Consider the following 15,891-nt stretch of genomic DNA (forward strand, 5'->3'; position numbering starts at 1 on the left):
GAATGACACTTCATTCTAAGATATACAATTTTTAATGACAGAAAAAAGCGACATTTTGTCAAGTGGCGTTTTTTCTTTTGTGAATACCTAAGAAAAATATACCGAAAATCGTCTTATGACAAAATGTCTTAGAATCAAAAATCATACACTTCTTTTATACAGAAACATACCCCCCCCCCCGTACTTTCCTCTCAAGCATAAAAGAAAACAATATCTGAAATATTTTATTTAAAAGATATACTAACAAATTTTGATGCGTAAAAGTAGTAATGAAACAATCCGAAGCTAAATAATGCACATTAGTATAAGTGAAAGGATACAACAGCAACACTAATTTTAAAACACAAAACTCAAAACTTTACTAAAAGAACAGCTTCCGTATATATATGTATAAAAGAAAGCATCCTGTAAATTTAAAGCAACTGTTACATACAGAGAATCATTATTTCAACTTTTGCCGGTGAAATGGTTAATTGTTCATAGCTTAATAAGGGCAGTTCAGGCCTGTATCTCCAGACCTATCCCTTTCAAGATTAACCCAAAACACTTCCCCCTTTCAAACCAAGTGGAAAAATATTGGCTTAAAAATGCACTATTTCGCGTTTTTAGACCCCCTAACGCCCATTTAAGAACTATGATGCTATTTCTACTTTATTGAAAATGAATTATATTTTGAGCAGTTTTTCCTTTTTAATAAGAACCTAAAAAAGCTAATAGCCTACTTCAAGGACTTTTTTATCATTATTATAACATAGTGACACTCGATAAACTTTATTAGCCTATAACGGAACAAATTTCCCACAACATTTTCTTCCATCTACTGTTTTCATCATGCTATATTACAAATCAAAACAGGATATGTCATTGAGGCAGGTAAGTCCGTATTCTGTAGGATGGCTTATGGCAACCCCTTTCCCTTTATATCCTTTGTTTTTAACTTGACAAACGGCTAACAAGTAATGATTTCAGATTGGAAAGAAGTCACCAAAACATTTTCTTGTTACCTAAATAAACTGGTAAACGGTAATATTCAACTACATCAATTTTCCGTCACTGGTTTAAATGCAGGGAGATAGTATTACCAGAATGTCTGAACTTACTAGGCTCCACAGATATTGGACTTTTCGGTCAAAATTTGGCGTTGCCTCCTCATCATTTTACGGGCCGATCCAGACATGAATCAGCTATAATTATGCTGACTGAGGAGCAAAGATTTAGAGTCTTACAAAGTTATATTTTTTACGTAATACCGTAATACCGGTATCACATATTACCGAGGTGTGGAAAAAAAACCCATTGGACTCTATGAGTTCAGTCACAAACTTGCAATGGAACACCAGCACTACCGCTTTACTTTTTGATAGATTAAAAACAATTGTTTTCTATTGTAAAAACAATAAATCATAAAATTATTCTAATAAAAAAGAGGGTCATGCATATTTAGGGAAAGAGATCAAAACATATTGACAGAGACAAATAAGGAACAAAAGGGTGACGTTACTTGCAGTAGACCCTGTTTTTAGACCGACTAGAGATCAACTAATCAACTATATATAAATAATTCACTAAAAAATAGAAAAAGGTTAGTACGTTTTAAAAAGTATAAAACATTAAAATAATATTAATAAAAGTAAAACCTTCGCCAGACAAGTAACAATTAGAGAGACATAGTATGCTCCAAAAAAGGAGATTATATTGACTATGCGAACTCAATCTAAATTAATTAAAAAAGAAAAGAGCCAATACGTATTTCTTGGTTATGCGGACTAAAAAAAAAAGAAAGAAAAAAAGAAGAAAAGAAACGGTATCTGCCACGAGCAGTTTTTTCTTCCGTCTGTAAAACGTATAAAGAAAGAAAAATCGTCAAAAAATTCATGGATTCAAGTCGTCCTCAAATCTCGCGAGAATTATTTAAAAGAGAACGAGCAATGGAAACAACCGAATTAGAAAGAGAGAAAGAATATACATAAGAAAGCCTAGTATGAAAGACAACTTCTTCGGAGATAAAATTAGCTACTAGAATTACTATGGAACCGCTTTGATAAATTTTCATTGGCGCTTGGAAGCCTGAGTTCGTTTTCTTCTTGGCAACGTTGCGTAGCTACTTGTCTAAAAAAAAAAGAAACCGAGTTAGTAATTACAGTAAGGAATAGAGGCAATAGGCATCTAAAATCTGACATTAAACCTAGTCTGTATGGGGTTCGCTTACAGCAAAAAATCCATTGTTGCAAAGCAATAGAACTATTTGTTTAAAAAAAAAGGAATGATACAAGAAAAAAACAAACGAAAACAAACAGTAGGTATTTATTTTAGCTTCGCAAGGACTCTTTATCCACGGAGTAGATAATAGCTCTTAACCGTAGCTTCTGTTCATAGAAATGATCTAGCTAACTAAGAGTGTATATACAAAATGTCTTAATACTTTGAATTCATTAAGTTACTTATAATAATAATAAATTAATTAGTATTAATTATGTATTATTATTAGCTTTTCACATTAAAAAAAAATTATAAAATAAATAAAATCACAAATTTTTAATTAATATTTCTTTTTATATTTCTTACAAAATCAATTATTATTATAAATTATAAAAGAAATTAATGATATTTTATATTATTATAAAAGAAATTAATGAGATGATATTTATTATGCAAAATAATCAGAGAAAGTAAAGAACCTTAGTTTTTATTCCGAACGTCATCAGGTTGGGTTAAAGTAACTGCGATTTGACTCATTTTTCGGGCTTTAAACATAAAAAATTAACGATGTGAATTATTGTTATAAATACTAATATAAACATAGTCAGTGATTGCACTAGAAAATGAGAAAACGTATGAGAAGGAAGAAAAACGAGGTAAATCGAAGAACTGTAGATTTAATCGCTTTTGAATGAGACCAGCTCAAAGATCCTGGCTGTTTAATTAAACAAAATGAAAAACCAAATCTGAGGAGAAAGAGGTAAGAACCGAGAATTATAAATCATACAATAGTTTTGGATTAGTTACTGGCTGACTGCATCCCCCTAGAACCATCAACCATTTAAAGTTTAAAAAGCTATAGGAACTTTACAAACATCCGGATTGTTAATATTTTGACCTTTATGCTACTACTACTAACAACTCACCGCAGCACCAAGCCACGTGAAGCCAACACAGCTACGCACACTCCTCCACCGTCCCAATCTAATCAAAGTCCCCCTCTTTGCACCCTCCCTGGATGTTCCCATTTCCTTTAAATCCTTGTTTACGACATCTTCCCGCCCCAACCGCGGAAGACCTACTTTCTGCTTAGCACTTGACGGTTAGCGGAAAAGGACAATCTTTAGCAATCTGTCATACTTCATCCACAGAACGTGCCCAAGCCATTTCAACATTTCTCTCATCGTTTCTTTTATTAAATTACATAAGAAAAACTAGTTTTTTTAACTGAAAGTAAGGAGCGACATTAAAACTTGAAACGAACAGAAATTACTTCGTATATGAAAGAGGCTGCTTCCTCATCAACGCGCCGCTCTTTACGCTAAAGTTTTTTTTACTGTTTTAAAAAGAAGAATTGAGAGAAAGAGTCAAACTTTAGCGTAAAGAGCGGGGCGTTGATGAGGAAGCAGCCTCTTTCATATACGAAGTAATTTCTGTTCGTTTTAAGTTTTAATGTCGCTCCTTACTTTCAGTTAAAAAAACTAGTTTTTTTTTATGTAATTTCTGAACGTTTTTGAATTAATGCATGTTTGATTTTGGCTCTCCACACATAAATTATTAAAATGAAATTTGCTTCCTTTTTTGGCTAAATGGCTTTCTCTTAGTTTTGATCACGATTTTGAGAAATAAGGGATGGGGAAGGATGCCTAGTTGCCATGCAATTTTTCGGTTACATAAAAAGGCAACCTATATTTTAATTTTTAACGAATTTTTTTTATTAGTAAAAAATATACGTAACTTAAGAAGTAACTTACGTAACAAACTTTTATATTCTTTAATTTGTATTATGTATATGAGGGGGTTTGTACCCTCGTTAATACCTCGTTCTTTACACTAAATCGTAAGTTTTCTCCCAATTCTTTAAGAATGACCCCTGAATCAGAAAGGCCGTAGAATAAATAGTTGAAATTACTAAAAATACTATAGCATAAAGAGCGAGGTATTTATCTCCTCCTAAATACCTCGCTCTTTATGCTAAAGTATTTTTAGAACCCCTCATATGCGTAATAATCTCTGTTCGTTTTAAGTTTCAATGCTACTTCTTCCTTTCATTTGAAAAACGTTTTCATGTTTATTTTTCATTGTTTTCTTATAGTAATGCTAGAGAATCCTGCGCCCTTTTCATTGAATTTTTCTTCCCCCATGACAGATTCCTCCAAGGAAAGATCCTCCAACATAGCCCCCTCTCCTCAGCCCCACCCCCAAACAAAATAAAATCCCCCTGAAAACGTCTGTACACTTCCCAATAACCATTACTATATGTAAACACTGGTCAAAGTTTGTAACTTGCAGCCCCTCCCCCAGGGATTGTGGGGGAGTAAGTCATCCCCAAAGACATAGTTATTATGGTTTTCGACTATGCTGAACAAAATGGCTATCTCAAAATTTTGATCCGTTGATTTTGGGAAAAAAATGAGTGTGGGAGGGGGCCTAGATGCCCTCCAATTTTTTGGTCACTTAAAAAGGGCACTAGAACTTTTCATTTCCGTTAGAATGAGCCCTCATGCGACATTCTAGGACCACTTGGTCGATACGATGACCCCTGGAGAAAAAAAAACTACAAAAAAACAAAAAGACAAATAAACAATTCCACATTTTTGTAGATAGGAGGTTGAAACTTCTACAGTAGGGTTCTCTGATACACTGAATCTGATGGTGTCATTTTCGTTAAGATCCTTTTAGGGGGTGTTTCCCCCTATTTTCCTAAATAAGGCAAATTTTCTCAGGCTCGTAACTTTTGATGGGTGTGACTAAACTTGATGAAACTTATATATTTAAAATCAGCATTAAAATGCAATTCTTTTGATGTAGCTATTGATATCAAAATTCAATTTTTTAGTTTGGTTACTATTGAGCCGGGTCGCTCCTTACTACAGTTCGTTACCACGAACTGTTTGAAAAGAGGACAGTATGTTTTCAAAACCAGCATGAACACTGATAGTATACTCAGTTTTCTTGTAAGCACGTTATAGGAATTATAGCAAGTTATAGTACGTTATAGCACTTTGAATTGGTGGAGCTCCAGGCGGACAATAGTGTTGTCAATTATATTCCTTTTGAATAATCTACCCTTTCCTCCTACAAAGGGCACTGAAGAAATCGCGTTGTGTACTGAAACTTTCAGCATTTAATCAAAAAGTGAAAAGATCTAGAAAACGTGATAATTATAAGAGTAAACACGAGTCTAATACCGTGACTCCCATCGTAGGGCGCAGGCCCAACGGTGGGGCGTGGCAATATTTTCGCAGGTCATGGGCAAGATCTTCACCCTTAGGCTGACTGTACTAAATTGAAAAAAAAAAAAATATTTTGCATGTGAACGACGTCACATTCACATGCATTTAAAGACAAAAAAAAATTATGATAGTGTGGCAATGACGTACATTGTGGTGTTGTATTCAGACAATATTTTCTATTATTATGAAATAATTTTAGATGATGACCCGAAAAAGATACCAAGATAATGGCTTTTCAAGCTTCTTTCTGGTGAATAGACGTGAAATCTTGAATAGCAAAATTTCAATATCGCGAGGGGGGTGGGCATCAGGATTTTAGAAATGCCTAGGTGAGGCACGGCCCAAAATCGTTTGGGAGCCATTGGTCTAATAGGAAATAGTAAACCAGTGTTCAATTGAGTTTGGGAAAGTTGCCGTTTATTTCTAACAATAATAAAAATTGTGTTCCCGCGAAAATTATTGTTGATCCAATCGCGCATTAACAAATCTGTTCTTGGGATTGTTGATCGACAACGTCATCACCAGAAAAGGGCCTATAAACAACATGTTTCATTTGATCGGGTTAAGCGATTTATCTCTTCAAACCGAGTTATGCCAAAGCCACATTATATTGACACTTGTCTTTAAAATCAAAATTATGCACGATTAGAGCGCCAATTATGGACACCGTTCGTAATTTCTCGAGTTGAAGTTTATTCGACTTTAGGCCTTTTCCATAGAAATACCGAATTGTAAAATCACAGTCTGAATTGTAAATTTGCCGTTCCGCTGATAATCCAGATTATGAAAATTCTGTTCCATTGATAATCAGGATTGAAAGTTCATAATCTAGATTGTGAATTTTACAACTGCACTCGAAAGGAAAATTGTAGATTTGGATTGTTGATCTTGCCCAGTCGTCAATTGAGTTTACAAACTTTGTTGTTCCACAGGTTACGATTTGACAATCCGGTTTTATAAACTGGTTTCATAAACTTCTTTTTCCACTAATAACACTCAATCGTGTTTTAAGAATTCGGTTTGTCAGTCGAAAAGGCATTTCAAGTATAAAATTTTGATTGACCAATCAGAGTCAAGAGCTAAGGCACAATATTTTGAAACTAGAAAAGATTGAAACTTGGGACAGCAGTTATTCTATCTTTAACAGAAATCTGACAAAATACAAGAAGGTGCAATATTAGTAGAGAATAGCTGGGAACAAAATAGAGTTGGTACTAGCTTTCCAAACCAACTTCTTGTCATCTTAATAGTCTGCTTCTTTAACAAAGGCCTCAAGTTAATTTCCTCTTTAACTTTCAGAAAGTTGATTCAGGATTGAAATAAGAGTAGCTCATTGGTTATATTAAAAAAAAAAAAACAAGTTTTTTCAACTGAAAGTAAGGAGCGACATTAAAACTTAAAACGAACAGAAATTACTTCGTATATGAAAGGGGCTGCTTCCTCATAAACGCCTCGCTCTTTACGCTAAAGTTTGACTCTTTCTCTCAACTCTTCTTTTTAAAACAGTAAAAACTTTAGCGTAAAGAGCGGGGCGTTGATGAGGAAGCAGCCCCTTTCATATACGAAGTAATTTCTGTTCGTTTTAAGTTTTAATGTCGCTCCTTACTTTCAGTTGAAAAAACTTGTTTTTTTTATTTAATTTCTGAAAGTTTTTGAATCAATGCATGTTTTGATTTTGGCTCTCCGCAGAGGAATAATTAAAACGAAATTTGCATATTTATTTTTTTTTGGCTAAATGACTTTCTCATAATTTTGATCGAATGATTTTGAGAAAAAAAGAGCGGGGGAGGAAGCCTAGTTGCCCTCCAATTTTTTGGTTAATTAAAAAGGCAACTAGAACTTTAAATTTTTTACGAATCTTTTTATTAGTAAAGATATACGTCACTTATAAATTAGCTTACGTAAAGAATTTTTTATTTTCATGTTTTTATTACACATATGAGAGGGTTCGCCCCCTCGTCAGTACCTCTCTCTTTACACTAAATCTTAAATTTTGTCCCAATTCGTTAAGAATGACCCCTGAATCACAAAAGCCGTAGAATAAATAGTTGAGCGACGTATTAGGAGGAGGTGAGCCCCTCATATGGGTAATAATTTTTGTTCGTTTTAAGTTTTAATGCTGCTCCTAACTTCCAGCTGAAAAAAACTTTTTCATATTTATTTTTTCATTGCTTTTTTTAAATAATGCTAGTAAATCCTGCGCTCCCTTCATGGAGATTTTCTTCCCCCATGACAAATTCCTCGATGAAAAGTTCCCCCAGTATATCCCCTCTTCTCAACCCCTCCCCCTAACCAAAAAATCCTCCTGAAAAAGCCTGTACACTTCCCAATAACCATTACTATATGTAAGCACTGGTCAAAGTTTGTAACTTGTAGCCCCTCCCACGGGGACTGTGGAGGAGTAAATCGTCTCCAAAGACAAGTTATAAGGTTTTTCGACTACGCTGAATAAAATGGCTCTCTCAGAATTTTGATCCGTTGACTTTGGGAAAATAATTAGCGTGGGAGGGGGCCTAGGTGCCCTCCAATTTTTTTGGTCACTTAAAAAGGGCACTAGAACTTTTCATTTCCGTTAGAATGAGCCCTTTCGCAACATTCTAGGACAACTGGGTCGATACGATCACCCCTGGGAAAAAAAAAACAAAAAAAAAACAAACAAATAAACACGCATCCGTGATCTGCCTTCTGGCAAAAAATACAAATTCCACATTTTTGTAGATAGGAGCTTGAAACTTCTACAGTAGGGTTCTCTGATACGCTGAATCTAATGGTGTAATTTACGTTAAGATTTTACGACTTTTAGGGGATGTTTCCCCCTATTTTCTAAAATAACGCAAATTTTCTCAGGCTCGTAACTTTTGATGCGTAAGACTAAACTTGATGAAACTTATTTATTTAAAATCAGCATTAAAATGCGATTCTTTTGATGTAGCTATTGGTATCAAAATTCCATTTTTTAGAGTTTTGGTTTCTCTTGAGCCGGGTCGCTCCTTACTACAATTCGTTACCATGAACTGTTTGATATTCTGTTTTCTTGGTTTGTACATGGAGCAATTATACTTCTTTCTCTTTTTTCTTACTCTTTCCGATCGTTTCTTTTTATTTTCTTTTATTTTTTTCCATTGCTGAAGTTGATTTTTTTTTTCGCTTTATTCAATGACTTCAATCACGAAAAAACCTTGTTGCGATACAAGTAAAATATTTGTTAGATTATTCTTCTGGCCCTACTTATTTCTTTATTATTTATATTAGTATCATTATTATTCTTCATCCTGTGTTTCTAGTATTATTCTTTATTCTTTATTTACTATTATTCCGTGTTTCTTTATTATTTATACTTATTTCTTTATTATTCTCACTTTTGGCCCTAGACACGCTGTTTTCATAGTTTACTTCTTTGGTTTCACCCCTTATGGTAAAAACAATAACCATAACAGCAAAAGAAAATATGAATGAGCAGAGTTTAACCCCCCCCCCCATTAAAATAGATAATGCAGACTAACTGAAACAAACCATAAATAAAACAATACAATTTGACATTTTCTGGAACAGTATAAATAAATAAAAAAAAAAAAATCAGATACGAGACATAAATCTGATTTGGTTGTCTTGTACATAAGCATGATGTATAATCATGAATATATATTGTGGGATATTAAAATGCATACTGACTATACCAACATATTGTTTTCCTATTATTCGATGTTTCTAACTTTTGAGTTGAAATTGTAAATAAAAGGTGGACACAAACAACACAACAACACAATAACAACAATAACACAAATCAAAGGTGAAATAATGTCATCACAAGCGAAATAAAAGGTAAAACAAAGAGTTTTAAGATACTTAAATAAAATCTATTTATTACATTCCATGATTGTAAGTATTTTAAAATAAAAAAGGGCGGTGAAAATCAATTTGACTGATAGAACATTATTTTATTGTCAAACAAATTTTTGTCTTCGTCCCCTTTAAATCAGATAGTTAGCACTGGGTATTTGGGTAAAGTTATCGATAAAAGGTTGGAAAGAACTAATTATATTTTTTCACTTTATATGCGATTTATTTACTAGTAGTCATTTCAGAGGAGGGCAGTCTTGACCCTCAGCATTTCTTTGTCCCCCATCCTAGATTTCGAAAAATACATTTTTTGTATTTCATATAAAATGGCTTTTTATTGGTACTTCCATTCAAAAATTGCAAAACAACAGAAATATTCCCCTTGAATTTTGTAAAATAAATTTTTACCCCACTCCCTCCTATTTTTTTAAATTGACGCCACTATTCATTACTACCGTTATTTACTCGGCGTCAAATTTGGCTCTCATATAGCATGTATCAGTGTTTCCCCAGTAAAATTGTAAAAATATGCATTGCAACCAGGCTCCATTTGTTTTTGTTTTTTCTTTATTTAGAAAATCGTTAGTTCAAATGGTTCTTAAAGATTTCTAATTAAAAAAGGGACAGCAATTCACAAAAATATATATTGAAGGGAATATTCCTACATGTTTACCATTATAGAAATATATAAATGTTTTTGTTGTTTTTTTTGTTTTGTTTTTCATAAACAAGTGAAGAGACAAAAAAAGGTGATTTTTTCCCAGTTGAAACCCCTGAGTTAAAAAAAAAAAAAAAAAAAAAAAAAAAACCCACGTGGAAGATTTTATATTCCCAAAATGATGGACGGTGTAACGGAATTTGGACCATAGGAAGCGGTTTGGGAATTATGACCAGTTCACGCTTTTAAATACATATTAGGTATTATGTATAATGGTAGGTATTACGTATAGGTATAGGTATTGTTGGTATAGGTATTATGTATCATAGGTATTATTTTGATCTTTATAAAAGATAGTTTGGAAAGTTTAAAAATTTGAAATGCAATAATTACTTTTTAGTTCCAACTTCAGTAACCAGTAAATAAAAAAAAAATATCGAAGCAACACCAATCCAGAATTAACTTCGCACTAACTGTTTTAAATCTGTTTAACTGTTTTAAAAGTTTAACAAAAAAGCTTAGGTTCTATATTTTTGAGTGGTAAAAAAAAATATATAAGTTTGAGTAAAAAATTATAAAAGTTTAATCAAAAATATCTAAGCATTACAATTCCAGAATTTACTTTATACTAACTGTTTTAAATCGTTTTTGTTGGCAATTAAAAAAAAGCCAGTTTTTTAAAACTAAAAGTAAGGAACGACATTAACACTTAAAACGAACAGAAATTACTCCGTATATGAAAGGGGCTGGTCCCCCCTCAACGCCCCGCTCTTTACGCTAAAGTTTGACTCTTTCTCTCAACTCTACTTACTAAAACAATAAACTTTAGCGCAAAGAGCGGGGCATTGGAGAGGGAACAGCACCTTTCATATACGGAGTAATTTCTGTTCGTTTTAAGTTTAATGTCGCTCCTTACTTCCAGTTAAAAAAAAACTTGTTTTTTTATTTAATTTCTGAACGTTTTTGAATTAATGCATGTTTTGATTTTGGCTCTCCGCAGATGAATAATTAAAACGAGATTTGCGTATTAATTTTTTTGGCTAAATGGCTTTCACATAGTTTTGATTTAATGATTCTGAGAAAAAAAGGAGTGGAGGAGGAAGCCTAGCTGCCCTCCAATTTTTTGTTACATAAAAAGGCAACTAAAACTTTTAATTTTTTACGAACGTTTTTACTAGTAAAAGATATACGTAACTTACGAATTAGCTTACGTAACGAACTTCAGTATTTCTATGTTGTTATTACGTATATGAGGGGGTTCACCCCCTCGTCAGTACCTCGCTGTTTACACTAAAGCTTAAATTTTTTCCCAGTTCCTTAAGAATGACCCCTGAATAACAAAGGTTGCAGAATAAATAGTTGAAATTACTAAAAATACTTTAGCGTAAAGAGCGAGGAATTACGAGGAATTACGAATAATGCTGTTCCTTACTTTTAGTTGAAAAAACTTTTTCATATTTATTTTTCTTTTTTTAAATAATGCTAGAAAATACTGCGGTACCCTTCATGGAAATTTTCTCCCCCCCCCCATGACAAATTCCTCCATGGAAAGTTCCCCCAACATATCCCCCTCTTCTCAAACCCTGTCCTAACCGTAAAATCCCCCTGAAAACGTCTGTACACTTCCCAATAACCATCACTATATGTAAGCACTGGTCAAAGTTTGTAACTTGTAGCCCCTCCCACGGGGACTGTTGGGAAGTAAGTCGTCCTCACAGACATACTTAGAAGGTTTTCCGACTATGCTGAATAAAATGATTATTTCAGAATTTTGATCTGGTGACTTTGGGAAAATAATTGGCGTGGGAGGGGGCCTAGGTGCCCTCCAGTTTTTTTTGTCACTTACACAGGACACTAGAACTTTTCATTTCCATTATAAGAAGCCCTCTCACAGCATTCTAGGACCACTGGGTCGATACGATCACCCCTGGAAAAAACAAACAAACAAATAAACACGCGTCCGTGATCTGCCTTCTGGCAAAAAATACAAAATTCCACATTTTTGTAGATAGGAGCTTGAAACTTCTACAGTAGGGTTCTCTGATAGGAATGATTTTGAATTTAAAAAAGAGGGAATAGTTGTGGGAAAAGTGGAAGTATTGGCCAATTGTAGAAAAAAGCCAAGACTTATGTTGAATCTGATGGTGTGATTTTCGTTAAGATTCTATTACTCTTAGGGAGTGTTTCTCCTATTTTCTAAAATAAGGCAAATTTTCTCAGGCTCGTAACTTTTGATGGGTTAAACTAAACTTGATGAAACTTATATATTTAAAATCAGCATTAAAATGCAATTCTTCTGATGTAGCTACTGGCATCAAAATTCCACTTTTAGAGTTTTGGTTACTATTGAGCCGGGTCGCTCCTTACTACAGTTCGTTACCACGAACTGTTTGATAGCTTTAGGCATTAGGTAAATAGGTAACGGTACGCTTTAAGTAAAAACCTCATGATAATAACTATAGGTGGATTATAGTATAATGTATATTCCATAAACAATCTACTTTCAAGTTCGAATAGGTAAGAATAGATTTACTAACATGCTGCTTCATGATCAAGAACAATATGGTAGTTTTGATGTCCACGCCTTGAATAAAACACTAATAAAGTCAAGCTTAAAACGAACCAAATATCATGAATATCACGAGTGGTGTCATAAATATCATAAGTGCTTTAATGAAATCGTAAAAAAAATCAAGCTTTTAGAAAAATATTTAACAATTACTTTTGTTTTACTGTTCAATAGGACTCTTGTTCGTGTCCCTGTTTCTTCCTTTCAAACGCATTGAAAAATCCACTGACTAAGCAAAACTTTCTGTTTGGACGGTACATAATTTTCAGTACAGTTCAAATTACTGCTATACGGTGTACATGCTCGTACATAATCAAGATAAAAAAAAGGCAAAAAAGGACAGTCTCAAAATTCATCCCGCAAAAACATGCAAACAGACCGGTATAGAAAACATAGTCACTTCTTTCGTGTCAACCATGGCTTCTCAGTTTGTCGTAGCTTCGGAAGACGAACCTTTGAAGGTAAAATGCATTTTACTAACCTCCTATACGTAGCAGGCATTCAATAACCTTTGGTTAAATCTGTTAACTTGGGGGGAGTAAGGCCGTATCCAGGAGGTTACCGGGTTGGACCCCCTCCCCCCGAAATTTGTATCCAACCTGTAAAAAATTAACAAAATGCATAATAACAAATTTTCCCCCCACCTCCAACAAAAATAATTGATTCGCCATTGTGGGGATTGTGGGGGGGTGGGGATGGTATCTCCAAGTTAAAAATGAAGGGGCAAAACAATTTTTCTTCTATCATCTCAAAAGATTATGTGCTAAGCTTTTTTTTTTTTTTTTTTCTTTGTCTGTCGTTCAACAGGCTTCGCTGATAGTACATGATATAGCCTTTATTTATATTGGTACATAGGGGATTTGTAAATGAAACTATACAGAAATGCTATAGAAAATAACATCAAAATCTCTTCAAGTCTCCTAACAAAAGGTGAATAGTATTTATAGTTTCTTATTTACCTTTTTTGTGGGCTGTTGAGCTTCATTGTTCTTACTTTCAGAGACAAATGTTTTTAAATTAACATAGAGACAGATATAAAACATTATAAAAAAATATATCCACCAGGAAAGGATTTAAAATCACTTGACCATTTTTTGCTTTAAAAAAAAAAAAAAAAAAACAGAGATGTTAAAAAAAAAATTATTTAGCTAGATGGCATTCTGTTTTTGTTATATTTCTGTACAACGATACACAGGGCCAAAGCCGGGCACAGAATTACTCAACTTAAGCCCAAAAAATTGCGTTCAAAACTTGAAAAAAAAACACAGCAAAAAGTTCTGGGTATGTTAATTGCACCTCATGTACCTTTACGCTCTGGATATGTTTGTTTTTTATTGCGCCTCATAAGTACAATTCCGCTTTATGCAGAACCAAAAAGTAAAAATCAAATGCACTCAATTTGGTTTTGAATATTCAGAAAAAAAGCAACTCAGTTACACTGAGTTATAACCAAAACTAAACTCACACTATTTATGTTGCCAGGGAAAGAAGGATTTGGATATAATGGTTGCTAAGGCTGTGGGGAAAGAGGGGTTGCTAGGGTAGGCCTAGACCTGTGTATCTTTACCTTATACTTATGAATTACATTACGCTTTATGTGGAGCCAAAAAAAAGGATTCACAAACATTCAGTTCACATTTTGAATGTAAAAAAAAAAAAAATCAGCATCATTAAACTCAGTCACACTGCGTTATAACCAAGACTAAACACCTACTATTTTTGCTGTCTGGGAAAAGGGGGTTTGGAGGGTATCTTATTTTATTCTGGAGGGTCAAAAAGGGGATATAGACCAGGGTGAGTCACGGAATAAATAAAACTCTCACCTATTGAGTTCTGCTAGCTAATATAGTTTTTAGCTGAATTAATTTATAATTATGTATGAAATTACTGTGTATTGTGCCTAAACATACGTTTCTTAGCAGTCCTTATCATTTAGATTTGTCTATTCAGATTAGGTTAAGACTCTGGTAGGGTTGTCTTCAAAGTTGCCTTTTATTTTAGCTGTTATTGTATTAACAGTGTCCAACCAATCCCCCAAGTCTATTTTTCAAACGTAATTAAAAATCTTAGAACGGTTGTCCTGGGTAGACCCAAAGAAAAACACGGTTTCAAATTTGATGTTCAACGAAAGCCTCTTTAAATTGTTTACTTGTATGTCCAGCTAATACGTCGACGAGACAGAATAAAAATAAGACACAGAAAAAGGTGGACTTTATAAAATAGTTGTAAAAGGCTTTATGGTGGATTTTCAACACGGAAAATAAATTTTGTCAGGCATGCCTCAAAATAAATAAGAAATACAAGAAGATGTGTAAAAAGCATTTCGACAAATGCTTTTTGACAGTATTTTAAAGTAAAACGCGGCTTACTGATATAAAGTAAAGCAAAACGCAGCTTATTGATGTAAAGTAAAGTAAAACGCGGCTTGCTATCGTTGAGCCGTGCGAACATAAATTTCGAATAATGTTTTTTTGAAAAAAACGAAAGATTTTTAAAAGAAAGATTTTAAAAACGAAAGAAAGATTTTTAGAAAAGAGTCGTCCAAAACGATTACTCTTTCTTGTTGTTGGAAAGCAAATCTCACAGCAGATCTCAAATCTCCCTCGCCTAAAATCCCTAAATTTATCGAGATTCGTGGCATTTTTATTAGAATTATAAAATAAAAAGTTTTACTTATCATTATCCTTCCCCTCCCTCCTCGGAAAATTTCCTGAGTAGGTAACCCATCTAACTTGAGGTATTCAAAGATCAAATAGGTAAACTTAAAAATACCATAATGAGGGTACAAATTCTTTGTAAGAAAATGACTTTTTTTTAGTTTTTTTTTGGTATTATTGTGAATTCAGCAGATGATGAAGCTATTACAAATTTATGTGGCCTTTTGTACAAGCATATCTCTTTGTGTATGTTTTCGTTTATTTATTTTTGTGTGATAATTACAATCCTGAATCTAGAAAAGCTACAGTTGTTTTGTATGTCGCGTGGGTAATATATACTTTTTTACAAACCAAATGGAACTTAAACAAAGACAGTATATATAGTTTAATATGAATTTAGGGAATATTGAAAAAAATTATGACCAACTCAGTTTGATGATCTTTTGTTATGAAAAATCTACAATTAGTCAGGATTAGGCCAACGAATCTTGCGTATTAAGCAGTCATTCTGGCACCGCCACTGAGCTACAGTGGCATCTTCACAGAGCATGACATTTAGTTAAGAAGCCAAGTGTCCTACCAATGCATATGCCTGTTATAAAAATTTTACACGTAACATCGTCATTAAAATCCTTGAAATAGTTTTCTTCCGCGTTACGCTTAACGATTTTTCGGAAAGCGAGCTATTATACTTTTAAGTCTTCTAATGGGCTTTAATACGTTAACAGCTTG

At 33.5% G+C, this 15,891-nt stretch overlaps 1 protein-coding gene across 3 annotated transcripts in view; it reads right to left on the reverse strand.

Annotated features, from left to right (window-relative positions):
• Positions 1-209: 209 nt before the first annotated feature.
• Positions 210-15,891, reverse strand: part of LOC136025309 (uncharacterized protein T19C3.4-like) — a 77,309-nt gene continuing 61,627 nt past the window's right edge. For 2 of the 3 annotated variants that reach the window (XM_065701212.1, XM_065701209.1), the window contains one exon: positions 210-2,109. In XM_065701212.1, the coding sequence (XP_065557284.1) occupies positions 2,050-2,109 (60 nt within the window). In that variant the 3' untranslated portion in view covers positions 210-2,049. Of the gene's footprint in view, positions 2,110-12,883; positions 12,956-15,891 lie in introns of those variants that run through there. The other variant, XM_065701211.1, reaches the window with a different exon arrangement.

The sequence above is a fragment of the Artemia franciscana genome, chromosome 3, assembly GCF_032884065.1.
Source record: "Artemia franciscana chromosome 3, ASM3288406v1, whole genome shotgun sequence".
Taxonomy (NCBI): domain Eukaryota; kingdom Metazoa; phylum Arthropoda; class Branchiopoda; order Anostraca; family Artemiidae; genus Artemia; species Artemia franciscana.